Source organism: Callorhinus ursinus, unplaced genomic scaffold, assembly GCF_003265705.2.
Source record: "Callorhinus ursinus isolate GAN/ISIS: 27379988/994484 unplaced genomic scaffold, GSC_fseal_2.0 scaffold34, whole genome shotgun sequence".
Classification (NCBI taxonomy): Eukaryota; Metazoa; Chordata; class Mammalia; order Carnivora; family Otariidae; genus Callorhinus; species Callorhinus ursinus.
In genome coordinates this window covers 15,759,207-15,773,415 of record NW_027397096.1, presented here as the reverse complement: position 1 = coordinate 15,773,415, position 14,209 = coordinate 15,759,207, and the positions used below count along the sequence as shown (strand labels likewise).

General features: G+C 44.1%; 1 protein-coding gene across 1 annotated transcript in view; it reads left to right on the top strand.

Moving 5' to 3' along the window:
• The window catches only part of ANKFN1 (ankyrin repeat and fibronectin type III domain containing 1), a 322,582-nt gene that overhangs the window by 148,213 nt on the left and 160,160 nt on the right, over positions 1-14,209 (top strand). The window contains exon 3 of the mRNA XM_025851318.2: positions 10,697-10,831. Coding sequence (XP_025707103.2) covers positions 10,697-10,831 — 135 coding nt within the window. The remainder of the gene's footprint in view (positions 1-10,696; positions 10,832-14,209) is intronic.

The following is a 14,209-nucleotide window of genomic DNA, read 5'->3' as shown; positions in this document are numbered from 1 at the left end:
AGGAAGAAGAGAGAGGAGGCTAAAAGTTAACGAGATGAATCTTGAAAGCCTTCTTTAAAAAATACTGTTACAACCTCCTTCACTTTCCTTTTATTTCTTCCTCTGTTTTTCTTTCTTCTCTAGTTCATTAAATACCTTTTTGCTGTTGTGTGCTTTAGGTCGTATGCTCCTGACATTTGTACGGCAAACCTGATCTGGCATTTTCAGGAGAAAGGGGAAGTTTTCCCTTTCGGCGGAGAGTAATTCCAATGGGTGAAGTGGCATTTGCAGTCCAGTTTTTAAGTGACAGGGTAGACTCCCTTTATAACTGCTGGGTCCTATCACACGGCTGTAGGTCCTCATCCCTATGTTTGAAGGTGCAAATACAATGAATGTCCTCACTTCTTTACCTCAGCATTTTGAATTCTCACTGTGATTATGAAGAATTTTCTCTTCTCTACTAAGATTTGGTGTCATGAATTCACGGACGTAAACCGTTTGTCAAACGGATTAGGTGTTTCTTGTGGGGCTGGGCAGGTGAGCAGTTGCAGGAGGCTGGATCCTAAGCACACAGGGGTCATCTAAGGGACTCTCGGGCTGCACAGTAAATGGAGAAAGAAAACCTGGAAAAGAGGGAAGACCTCTTGAGATTTATTTATCAGTTAACCAAGGGTCAGGGGACCTTCTCTGAAATTTGGTCTTAGGGGTCTAGAATCCAACTTAAACCTGGACTTAACCTCCAAGCAGAAGTATCCCCGGATGAATTTATGGAAACCCATTGTGGTTGGTGCTCTGGAGACAAAAACAAACGAGGGTGGAGAGAGGAGAATTTGCTCTGTGGCTTGCCTCACCACCAAAACTACCCAGATTACTCATGCAAATCACTCCCCACTGCATGGAGCCACCTTGGGTAATCAGAGGATCCAACGCTCCGGTGCAATATGGTGAGCATGTAAAGAGCACCAACCCCTCCAACAGAAACATCTTGTTGGTTTTATCCAAAGAAAATCTGAATAGATACAGGGTTCTCTTAGTGAGTGAGATACATTTACATTCTTTTTCATTTTTAAAGCAAGCATATTGCACGCTCCTGTGCAATATGGTGAGCATGTAAAGAGCACCAGCCCCTCCAACAGAAACATCTTGTTGGTTTTATCCAAAGAAAATCTGAATAGATACAGGGTTCTATTAATGAGTGAGATACATTTACATTCTTTTTCATTTTTAAAAGCAAGCATTCCTGATAATACCTGCTTAAAGCCAATTTTATTGCACTGTAGGGAAAGTTCATATCTGTTGGTTCTGAAGTATCAGAACTTATTTCCAATACAAACCAAGAGTCGCTGGGTAGAAATAAAGCATTTTGTCTTTGTGACAGATACTCTTTTATGTGCTAAGTTCTATAGTAGCCTCTTGGTATCAGAGCATGTTAGAGCTGAGCCTTGCCTCAAAGTCATCTAGTTTAACCTGCTCAATTATGAGAGGAGAAACTTCACATTGTTTGGTTTTTGTTGTTTTTCTGTGGGTTTTTCGGGTTTGGGGTTTAAAAAAAAGTCAGGAGAGTCATTGAGAACATTCCAGTTGATGTCAAGAGACACTACCTATCAACCTGCTCAGGCAGACCTTTCTGCAGAAAGGAACAACTCAGCCTGCCTCCACCTTTGACTCACAGGAGAGGTGTAAATCCCACCCACGTAGTGAAAGCTTTCTTGCTGGACTGCTGTTTTTTTTGAGGTTAACAGAGGCCAAGGAAGCCCATTGTGAAATGTTTGTTTGGAGGGCCAGAATCTAAACTTACACTCCTTGTCATGGTCATTTTTTTTAGAGAAGATGACAGATTGGAGCCCCAGGGAGGGAGAGACTCCAGCCATGCCAGGAATATGAGGATGCTCTTTGTGGTTTGTTGCTGTTATTGTTGTTTTCCATGTGCTTCTAGGGATATCAGGTTTATTACCACGGCTGGGGGCAGGGCTGAGAATGTGGTGGACAGTATGACAACTGTTTCCTTCCTGGTGTGTCCCTGAATGGCCAGCACAGTCCACACGTAATCAGGTGATCTACGGCTGCACTGTTGCTGCTGACAACTTCGTTATGCCTGTGATATTCCGCTGGTAATTCATTTCCCAAGCATGGCAATAGCTCCTGATATGCCTAATGGGTTGAATGTAATTTTGTAAGCTTTTGAAGATGAATGTCTCCCCTTGCGCTTAGCTATGCCCTAATATGGGAAACAATGATAGCTACCATTAGGAAACAGGATTGTAGTGTTGGGCTTTTCAGTGCAGGTTGGGTCTCTAAACCACAAAAGCAGGAAACATTAGTGATTAGACCAATCCACTAGATACGGGTCACTTAATGTCCCTTCTAATGGCTTTTTTGCCTACCTCTGCATTTAACCTTCGTGTGGCCAGGGCATCCTACAAATTAAGGTGGTCTTTCCAAGGATATAAAATTAGTTAGTTAATGGTTCCGGGGCTTTGGCATGATATGCATACAGTCACTTACCATTGCTGTCTTAAAATGGAAGAACCAGATGACAAGAAATGTGACCCATGCATGGTTTCCAATACCTGAGCTGTGATTTTTCTTGACACCTAGGAACAGAAGTATAAAATGTGTTCATCTGCATTCTCTTCAATTCAGTTCAACTAACCCTATATGTGTTGCACATCATCTACCATACACAGGGCCCAGGTCCTTGAGGTAAGAGGCAAATTCAAACGTTAGGGAGGCCTGAGTCCTGCTCTTCTGGAGATCTCAATCCAGTAAGGGAAGTGGGGCCCCAAGTAATTCTAGTGAAGGTAGACTGTGCAGAGCACGCTAACGTTAATTACAAATGCTACGGAGAGAGGAGAGAAACACACTCATTCCATTTGGGAACATGAAAGAGAAAGAGTTAAGATGCCGTCTTTCAAGACTTCCACCTTCATCCACCAGCCAATCTGAATTCTTCTGAGAGAATCTGGTCTCCTGAGAATCTTACTTGAGTCAGCTTCTTAATTTCTGAGAGTCACGACTCCTCATCCTATCTAATTTCTCAGCGCTTCTCAGCCATCATTTATGACAGTGAGTTCCGGGTATCCCAAATGAATATGGGGAAGTCAACATACAAGTAGGCCTAAGAATCTCTCAGTTTATCCTTTTATTGACCACCACACTTGTTTTCTTGACTTTGTAAAACTAAATCCTACCAGGAAGACTCTTATTAGCAGCTGGAAAATAGAGACAGATTCTGTGCTAATACTTTTAACTAAAGATATTTTTGATACGAAGATTTTCTTTACAGAAAAAAGAGAAGGAAGAAGAGGCTAGATAGGAATAGGAAGAAGAGAAGAGTCTGCCTGAAATCTAGCTCATTTATGCTTCGGTCCTCTGACTCATCAACTTGACCACTTTGACTTGCGTATTGAGCACTTACTTACTTTATAGACCCAGTTTTCATGCATCCTCGTGAAGATTCGTATGGTTTGCTGGGTGCGTGTACATGTACATAGGTTTTGAAACCACGTTGAAACCATGAGGCCTGCCGGTTGCTTTATCATCCTGATCTGAGCAAACTTTCTCTGAATTATGAACGCCTGAATTACCAAATCCTAGGGCATTAATAATTTCATTTTTAAATTATTCAGAAATTCTGCATAACATTCTTAAAGTAGGTGAAGACGCACAAATCATCTTTGGCTTCCTGTTGCAAACAAAAGACCTCCCCCAAAGAAATGGCCAAAATGAATGTGAATGGAGAGGGGCCCTGAGGTCTCTGTGATGGCGCCTCACCCCCCCAAACAACCCACTACAGTCCAGATCGCACTCTCCAAAGGCAAAGTGAAGATCCAGTTAGCAGATCAATTATTGTAAATGCTATTCTTTATGATAAAATCCAGTGCATCAAAGAATGTAGATGGCCTTGGGGATGGTTGTAAGGAGAAGTGACCTGTGCTAATTCCTCTTGGAGAGATTTAGGTGAATACTGCCACCTATTGATAGGTGAACCATATACCACAAATTCCTACTCTGACCTGACATGGTACAAATACTTATCAGAACAGATCTCCATATGCAGTTGGCCAAAACCTTTTAACAGCCCTGAGTTCAGAATTCTTCAGGTATTTGTGATGAAAACTAGCTGCGTTATACTAATTTAAAACGACTCACAAATTGTATTTCTGGGAAGAGGCAAAGGAGAGAGGTACAAATGCCATGAGCTTTGCAGTCAGAGATCTGAGTTTGAGTCTCAGCTCAGCCCCTGAATGCACAGAAATCAGTTTATTAATCTCTCTGAGCCTTAGTTTCCTCGCCAGTAAAAAGTGGATACTCCTCTTCGCAGAGCGTGAGAACGCAGTGACGTCGCTGCACGCCACATGGGAGGGAGGTGTTGGGTAAATGGCAGCTTTTGTAGTTACTATGTTTCCACTGCGCTATTAAAATTAACTATTGGTGATGCAATGATTGGTAATACGACAAAGCACGTCGTGCATCAGACTCTGGTAAACTCTTCTGTGAGTTTCAGTTATCCTTTGGCAATGCTACTTGTCTTGCATAGTATCTTTGACGTTCAAAATTAGGACAGTGTGAACATAAATATTAGAACTTTAAGTGTGCCAATTGAGAAAATGAGGATAAATGGGCTTCATTACCAAACGTCTCCTGACTGCCTGAGAGGATATATGGGGCTGAGCAGATAAAGAATTATGATAAAACTTTGGAACCGAGTATAAATGGGGCTTTGTGACCTGCTGGACAGGGTTGAGGCTTAGGACCAGACCTAGGAGGTTCACATTCCTTCCTCGGCATGGTGTGGGGGATCCTGGGCTCACACAGACAATAGGGGATTCATAGTTTGAGAATTCTTATGATGACTGAAAGGAGGGTGGCAGCCAGAACAAGAAGACTTTTCAGAAGCTCGGACCCTGATTATCACATCGGGTCTATAGCCCGGCTAGAGGCCGCTTGAGAGGCGGCATGAAGCCGTTCTTGGAAAGCTTTCAGGGAAGTGTTTGTAACCTCCTTAAGAGAATCCCATTTCTCAAAAATGCAACACTGGAAAAGCTCACATGATTAGTTCAGATAAACACTCTGTCATCAAATCACAGCAGAAGTCACATGGCCCATCTCTTTTTGAAGAGTCTTTCTGAATGTCATGAGTCTAGTCTCCAAGACTTAGGCTGGGGGGGGAACCCCAAGAGAGAGTTTCTCAGGATATTTTGGGACCTTTACTTTTAGTCTGAAAGGTCAGCTGGTGCTTAAAACAAAATAATCAAGAAATAGCATTCCTATGAACAGTCTGCACCTTTTGAAAAGGTCTGCTTTGGACTGAATAGCCACTGCCCTCCCCCACCCCTGTTTCCTTTTTTCTTTGGGGCTTAGTAATTGAGAGGGAGGAGGAGGAAGAGTTTTACATTCATTACTAACAACTTCGCACATAATAAGCATGTTCAGATACACCCTGGGGTGTTAGTTTTCTTTTCCTATTTTTTTTGTCTCCTTTTTAGCAGCTTTTGATAAGTAGCACATTTTATTTTTGAAAAAAGAATCAGAGCCGTTACTGAGCAGCCGCACCCTGAGGAAGGTCAGGAGATTAGGGAGCGGAAGTAGGCTGGCCAGACTCTTGCTGACCACAGTAAGGGACTGCTGCTTTCTTCCCATAATTTAATTTTGAGACTCCGATGAAAAGGCACCCCTAAAAAAAAATCTTTGCTGAAAAAAAAGAGTGAAAAATTGTTAGAAAAAGGTCATCAAAAAGTGATCAATTTAAATTTACGTCTTACAAAGTAACCACATGGAACTAACCGCAGGGCAGACATGCATTTTCGGTGATATATGGACGTTTTCAAAATACGGACATGATTTCGCAGGAGAGTGGACATTGCTAGCCTCTGATGTTGGTGGGCTTTGGCCTCGTTTCAGGAGTATCCTGAAATTCTCAACGTGGCACTTCACAAATCAGAGGAGAGTCCACTAAAAGGGACCTTTGAAGTTAACTGGCCCCCTCCCTCACTTGCCAAGTGGGAAAGCTGAGACCTAGTGGATAGAAAGTAACTTGCCCAAGGTCACTCAGCCACTGAGAAGCAGCTTGAGGACTCAGACTCCTCATCCCCAGCTTTATTTCCTTCCACCAAGCTCCACAACTCTGAGATAGGAAGCCCGGCATCGGGAAGTCCTCTTTCTGGGGAGACTCTGCGCTCATTCCCCTGCAGATGGCCCCGCGTGTTGCCAGGGGTAGTTGGTCCGCCACAGCCTGAACTGACTTCTTTAGCGGCTGTTGAATGGCCTCTTCAGAGCAGTCCAGGCACTTTCCATGGGGCTGCAAGGACTCAGCCTCCTGCTCCTGGCTCTGCCTTCGCAAGATGCTCAGACTGTGCCACGAACGCCTACATTATCACTGGGTTTGCGCACCAGCATCCATGGATGTTGCCATCATCTGCCATCATGCAGGTTAAAACGTTCAAAGGCATCTTCTTCTTTCTTACTCCCTCTCCCGTCTCCCCTCACTCTCAGCGGCACCGCTGACAGGTCCTCCTCCAGATTGTGCCCCACGGTCAGCTCCTGATTGCTGTTGCCACAGGCCCTGGCCATCCACATCTGCCCGCTTCCCAGCTCTCCCCACTTCAGTTCACAGGCCTCGATGGCTAGAATGGAGGGAGCTTCATCTGTGGTGCTGCCGTTCTCCTGCCCAAATCCCCGTCACCCCTAGGAAAAAGTCCAGACTCTAACGTCGCATCCACGCACACCCCAGTCCCACCCCAGCCTATTTCTGCAGCCCCAATTCCATTAGATGTTCCCCTCCACAGGTACTCCAGCCAGCTGGATTATTTGTCATTCCCTAAACATTCTAGGAATTCTGTGCATCGACTCCCTTTCCTTCTCTTCTGTTCAGCCTCTAGAGGTCTTCATTCCGCCAGATGCAGTGCAACTGCAAACTTCTGTGAATCTTCCCGAGGCATCCCGGAAGGAAGTACTAATTCTCTCTCACTAAGGAGAGCCCTTTTATCTTTGAAAAGATACCTCCTCATCTTTGTTCCCCTCCTCACCATAGTGTTTTATCCAGCGCCTTGCACAAATAAGGTGCTTTTCTTTCTTTCTTTTTAAAGATTTTATTTATTTGACAGAGAGAGACACAGCGAGAGAGGGAACACAAGCAGGGGGAGTGGGAGAGGGAGAAGCAGGCCCCCCGCCGAGCAGGGAGCCCAATGCGGGGCTCGATCCCAGGACCCTGGGATCACGACCTGAGCCAAAGCCAGACGCCTAACGACTGAGCCACCCAGGCGGTGTTTTTCTTTCTTAATATTGATCGAGCACTGAACTATCTTGAGACACCAGGCCAGGCCTTGTAAGGGCTAGAGAAGGAAGATACAAATTAACTAAAATGTAATCCCTGTCTTCAAAGGAGCTTGAATCAGTGAGACATGTTCACAAATAATGAGCAATGAGTTAGCAAGTGAGCTAACTGTGGGGGTGGAATTGGGTGGAGGGGAAGTGCTGAGTGTGGAGCAAACATTCTCAGTGTTCCAGATGAGAACACGGGTATTCTGATATGGAGGGCGGGGCGGGGGAGGCAGAGGGAAAGAAAGCGCAAAGCTGTTTTTTAAATTCTATCTTTGTGCTTAGGTCATTATTAGAGTCCTTTCTAGGTCTGGCTGATGCAATCCATTCTTCCCTCAATTCCAGAGTAATCTTCCTAAAGAAAGACTCCGATCATTTCTTTTAAAGATTTTATTTATTTATATGACAGAGAGAGAGAGAGAGCACAAGCAGGCGGAGCAGGAGAGGGAAAGGAAGAAGCAGGCTGTCTGCTGAGCAGGAAGCCCGATGCGGGGCTCCATCCCACGACCCTGGGATCATGACGTGAGCTGAAGGCAGGTGCTTAACTGACTGAGCCACCCAGGCACCCAAAACTGATCATTTAACTCCCTGTTCAAATGTTTGCTATTGAATGAATCAAGCATCAAATAATTGTAGGCTTATGCTAGGCGTTATGGAGAATACCAGTCCATAGAGAGGAGACCGCGTCTAGGAAACAGCTGGAGAACAAAAAGCAAGAATATGCTGTAAAAGCGCTGGGGGACAGGGTACAAGATAAGTGTGTGATCACTCTGGACTGAGATTAATCGAGAAGGAATAATCAGAGGAGGCGAGATTTCACTGGACGGCCAATTGGCAAGAAAAATTAGATGTACTAAGTGAACTTTAGTGTTCCTTTCAATTCTCAGGCCCCTATTATTCTTTGAAATGATTTATTCATTCGTTCAACAAATACATGCTAAGCACTTGAACAAAATACTCACTAAATATTTACTGAATGCCTTCTCTGTGCCAGGAATTCTGCTAGACTGGAAATAGAGCAGTGAATAGAAAACTTCGCACTTAAACTCTTATAGCAAAATAGAGATGGCTGATGTAAAGCAAGTAAGTGTAACAAAATGTGATGAATGTCACAAAGGGCAAGTGGAAGGTGCTCTAGGACTGCAGAGCGGGGAGCCTAACAACCCAAGGGCCAGAAAAGTATCACGGAGAGATGATGTTTAAGCCAAGACTCTAGTGCTGTACGTGAGTTAGAAGACCGAGTGTTGGGGCTGAAGAATATCATATGGAGAATTCTGAAGTTGAGAGATGGTATGGCATGTCCAAGTATCTGAAAGACATTTAAAAAGGCTGCAACATGGAGGGTGAGTAGGAAGGGGGCAAGAAATTGGGCTACAGAGGTAGGCAGAGAAATTAGCTGCAGAGAATTTTGCTAATTCTCATTGATAAGCTTTTTGATAACATTAAAATATTTAACACAATGTGACACACGGACTAAGGACTTAATAAACTTAAGTACTTTTCTTAAGAGCAGAGTGAGGAATGAATGGATAAATGAATGCCGTGGACAGGGGATGCATGACATGACTCAGTCTTGGGCATTTGCTCCTGGAAGCGATGCCGCTGTTGCTAAGGCTTCATCCCCTTAGGTTTGCACAGTAGATTGAATCATGACCCCGTGGAGGCAGCCCCTAATCTTAGTAGAATGACTCCATCACCTGGCTTTCCCCAGCAGACGGAATTTAAGTAAATCTGCATTAAAGTCAAAGTTTGTTTAGAGATAAGGGTAAAGTTTTACCTGGCAATCGTTTAGGCTTAAGCTGCAAAAGGGTTGCCTCTTTCTTAATCCTTGATGAAAAAATAGCCTTCTGAACCTCAAGCGTGAATATTGCCAAATTAGATTATTCATAGCAGTGTTTCGTTAGGACAGATAAGTCTAAGAAGAGGGAGAGGGGAAAAAAATATTCCAAAGAGAGATTTTGCCTTTTGAACGAGAAAAGAAAAAGTAAGACAATTGTGAAAAGCTAACCTGCGCCCCTCCTTTAGGAGGTTTTATGAGTCACGGAGTCTCGCCTCAGATCCCAACTCCAGAGCAGACACTTGTCTGGGACGAGTCAGCCACCAGAGTGAAATGCTGTCTCTAGAAGGTGGGGGGGAGATTTTCAGGAACACAAGATGCCATTCCCGGGATTCTAATTAATTACCAGGCCAAAGACTAACACTCCACCCTCTTGTTTATAACCAAGAGACTTTCTCCTGATTTGCTGCAGAGTTGCATTCAAAATTTGGGAGTTGATTTGGCTCTCGGTATAAATAACATACCAGAGTCAGTGCCTAGTAGAAGGGTCCAAAACTATTCCTGAAGTCATCATAGCAGCTAAGCTTTCATTTGGCAGAGAGAGAATCTGAAGAGATCTTTAGAAAGATTTTTAATGCCGTTGCTAGGGATGTCCGTGTGTGTGTATATCTGTGTGTGGGGGTGGGGGGGGTGGCGGCACAGGGTTTAATATGTGCTCTCCATCAGCAATGTCTCCCTAACATAAAAGCAGCCTGTGAAGGTCATTTGCCATTTTATTTCAGAGAGAAACATGAAAAATGCCTAAATAAGCGGCTTTCTAGGAAATTCATTCTGTGTGTTTCATTAGTCATGTAAGACATAACGTCCTGAAAGGAGCCAGGTGCACCCATATGTAGCCGGCATGAAAGGAGCACTGGAATCTTCCTCCTAAGACTGAGCCTCTTGGTGTCCTAAGTCCCAGATCTGCTGACTACTTCCTCAGAACCTAAACTGAGACGAAAACCCTAGCAATGCTTGAGCAGCCCTGACTGGATTGGGAGCTTTCTTAGTTCTTGCTGGGAGCTTGTAAAGGATTGCACACGTGCCTTAGGTGAGGGAATGCAGTGGCCACCTGTGTGCTTCTCGTCCCGGGGAGCTGTGGGAGTAAGGGGCTGTCTGGCCCCAGGAGAGCTGCCGATCATTTGCAGTCACAGATTGCTGGATGGGCTCTTGGTTGCCAGATGATATTTCTTTGCCTGCAGTTGACAGAGTGCAAAGCGAACCGGCTGCCCTGCTGCCCCTCTGCTCATCCTTGAGTGACAGCCGGTTCCGATTCAGGCTTGTTTGCCGTGAAGCTTGTTGTCCCTGCGTGCCGTTCCTAATGGACCTCACGATACGATAGGCTAAAGATACACTGAAGTCATGGCATCCTTTCACTACATGCACAAGAGATTGAGAAATCAAGCCTTCTCAGGGCTACAGTCCTGAGAATACACCTAGATTCCGAGCCACGCTGTCTCCCTCTCCCCTTTCCTCCCTGTGCATCATTTGCACTTCTATTTTGCAGGAAGAGTAGCTTAGTGATCATGGACTTCAGCTCTTGCCTGTAGTGATCCTGTTCGCATTTTATTCTTTACACAGAATAGGAAGGAGGTTCGCTTGCTTTGCGCAGAGGCTGAGCCACAGGAGAAAGCAAAGCCAGTGTGATTTATTGAATGAAAGCGCTGGACAGTTACCAACAACTTGTTCGTCTGCTGCCTCGAACAACCTAAACTGGTAAGTAAAATTTATTGTTGTCTTTCTTCATATGAATGTGGGGCTTTCTAATTCATGGATTATTTTTTTAAATGTGTGTGTTTTGCTGTGGTTTAAATGATATAAAAAAAATCTGCATCTTCCAAAGTTAGCTGCAGGCAGTCCAGGAAGAATGCACGCAAGCACATACACGTCCATGTGGAGAGGCGAGAATGGGGGTGGGGAAGCCCCAGTGCTGATAATTAGGCATTTTGTTTCGACAAGCTTGAGGACATTATGTGTTTGCCTAACTGATTATCAAGAGCTATGAAAAATAGGATATTCTTTTGTCGTATAAGATCATTTCCCAGTCGGGTTCCTGAGAACCTACAAAATACCTGTTGGATTAGGTAAAGATGGATCCCATCATGCTGATAATCCTTAATATAAACCCAGGCATCTTGTCTTTAATCCAGCTGGACATGCAGAGTGGGATACCAGCATTCTGTCCATCCTGGGTGAGCGTGCCCATGAATAGCATCATGACTGTGATGTCGAGGATACCTGCTAAGGGCACACAGTGGACATGCATGCAGACCCTTGCCTGATCCACCACGACTATTGCACCCATATGCCTTACATCCTTTTTTTATTCTATGAAGATATATGGTTGGCAGGGCATACTAGGTTCAAAGTGGGATATCATAACGGTCTTGTTATCCATGCTGATCTTCGGCCCTGCCAAGGCCACTGGAAGTACCATTGATAATCAAGTCTGATTTTGCTTCTCTGCTGGGACACAAAATCCCTGTACTCACTTGATTTCTTCATGTCCCAAATAAGATGCAAGCCAATCTCTGCAGAGGAGAAAGGTGAAGGGAGAAAACTATTGCTTTTCCCACCACCACTACCATTATCCCGTCTTCCTCGTCTTTTCTTTGTCTGGCTACTACAAGGCTTTCTGGCAGCACCAATCCATTTCTTGTTGGTTCAGAATCCATATAAATGTCATACAGAGTCTACTATCTTTGGTGCACTCTATCTGCAGTGTATCACTGGCCATTCAGATGAAGTTGTGGCGTTGGGTGCTGACAAAGATGGGTGATGGTAGAATAGTAAACAGCATGCTTCTCTAAATAAAAACCAGTTAGGAAATCTGAGAGATGGGCAAAGTTTTGCAGAGTAGAAAGGATCCCAGGCCACTCAATCATAAGAGCAGCGTCATTCTCCCATGTCATTTGGCTATTTCACAAATGATGGCATTCTAACGGGAAGGAGATGGAATTGCCTAATGGTTAGAGATATCAGGATAGCAGGGCACTTTTGCTCATTCCCAGACTGTGTGTCTTTAGGAAATTCCCTTACTCTCCCTGGATCTCCATTTTTCCATTTTCTCCCCTTCCTGATTGTTTCAAAGAAAACTGCTAAGCTCAATTAATTTATCCATGAGATACTACTTAAAACTTTCCAATTAAAGATGCAATAGGTAATCAAGATCATTGTTCATACACGTTAATCCGGAGACCATGCATCAGAAACCTATGGATGAAGGTTTATGTGGGGGTGAGGAGATATACACACCTTCCCCATCGGGGGGATACAGGGCACTCTGAAGGAAGCATGATCACACTCGGGGGATTAGAAGGGGAGGATAGAGCTGAAAAATGGCATTTTACAAAACCACTTCAAATAAATAGGTCATGTAAATAATTTGTATCAGTACTGATCAGTAATAGACTTTCTGTACTCATGATGCCAAGATACTGAGGATCTTAAGTGTTTTGATATGAACATTTTGGAGGAGTTAGTTCAAGGATCAGTAGAAACCACGCATAGAATTTATGTTCAAATTACCCCCATACCCATGCACATGGAATTAGAAGCTGTAAATGTACTATGATTTATTTGAGGAATTCTAGAAGATTCATTGGCCAAAAGAATTGTCCCATCTCTAGGATTAGGTACCTGAAATTCTTTCATCAGGGATTCAGTTAAATATTGCTGTCTTTTATAAAACAAATATTCTTAGGAGGAATAACAAATTAAGACACTCGCAGTTTATCATAAATAAATGTAGTAAGTATTTTCTTCCTCAGGGGAAACCCAAAGGATGTTGCCTTAATGCTATAGTAATTCTTCTGCTTTCTATTTATTTCATACCTGTCTCTAAGAACTCTCTTGTAATGATCACTTCACTCCTTTTTTTTAAGATCTATTTATTTATTTGAGAGAGAGTGTGCACATGCTAGCCAGAGGGTGGGGGGAAGGGGCAGAGGGAGTGGGAAAAGAGAATCTCAAGCAGACCTGGTGCAAAGCCCCATGTGGGGCTTGATCTCACCACCCTGAGCAGAAACCAAGAGTCGGACGCTCAACCCACTGAGCTACTCAGGTGCCCCTTTATCATTTCATTCTTGATCAGAAAACTAAGTAGCCTTTTAGGACAAGCTGTTTCCTTCTTTTTATAGGATGCTTGGATTAGACGATACCATCTAGATTTCCTCTAGGCCATTGAGAGTCACATGTGGAAAGCTGAACTCACTATCTTTCCCCTTTTAGATCCACTCTTCCTCCTGCATCCCCCCTCCCTTTTCTTAATTATTGGTGGAACCAGTCAGCACCTAGTCAACGAAGCAGAGCTAATAAAAGCTATCCTCAGGTTTCCTAACTCCTCAGGTCCCTCCATCTGATCACTAACCAAGTTTGGTCCATCTTGCTTCCTCCCTCTTTTTAATCTACCCAACCCTCTCCATCATCCCCATTGTCACATGCTGGAGTTGAAGTCACCAGCTCTCATGGGGACTTTTTCAAGGGCATTATACTTGGTTGTCCCCTGTCACAGGTCCCCTTCAAACCACCCTATGGATACTACCACAGTGATTTTCTAAAAATGCAAATCTCAGCCTTTCTCTAGTGCTTCCCTGTTATAAACAGGTTGAAATCTATTGTCCCTCATCATGATATGCAAAGCCTTGCTGGTCTGGCCCTGCTCTCTCTCCAGGCTTCTTTCCCAAGGTCCTAGTGTGATGGATGAAATATCCTTTGGAAGTGTCAGAGCCCTAAAGGATTCCATTAGGGCCCCTATGGACATCAACTGACCAGCAACACTGTGACATGTCCTAAGCTGAGCTCTTATGCCTGGAACGGCCTTTCCTTTCCTTCCTGCTGGTTGACTCCTCATACATTGTTCAAAATCTTGTTCAGTCATCACCATCTCTAACTCGTTCCCCCATACCCTCTTTTCCCATGACACCTCCTATCACTCACCCCTCTATGCTACTTCTTGCCTTAAACATTTGAGAGCACTGTGGAGAGGCTAAGCTCTCAGATCAGCTCTCAGATCCAAATTGCCTGCGTTTGAATCCCAGAACTGCCCCCTTAGTAGTACCTCAATTCCTTACTATATAAGGTGGGGATAATAGT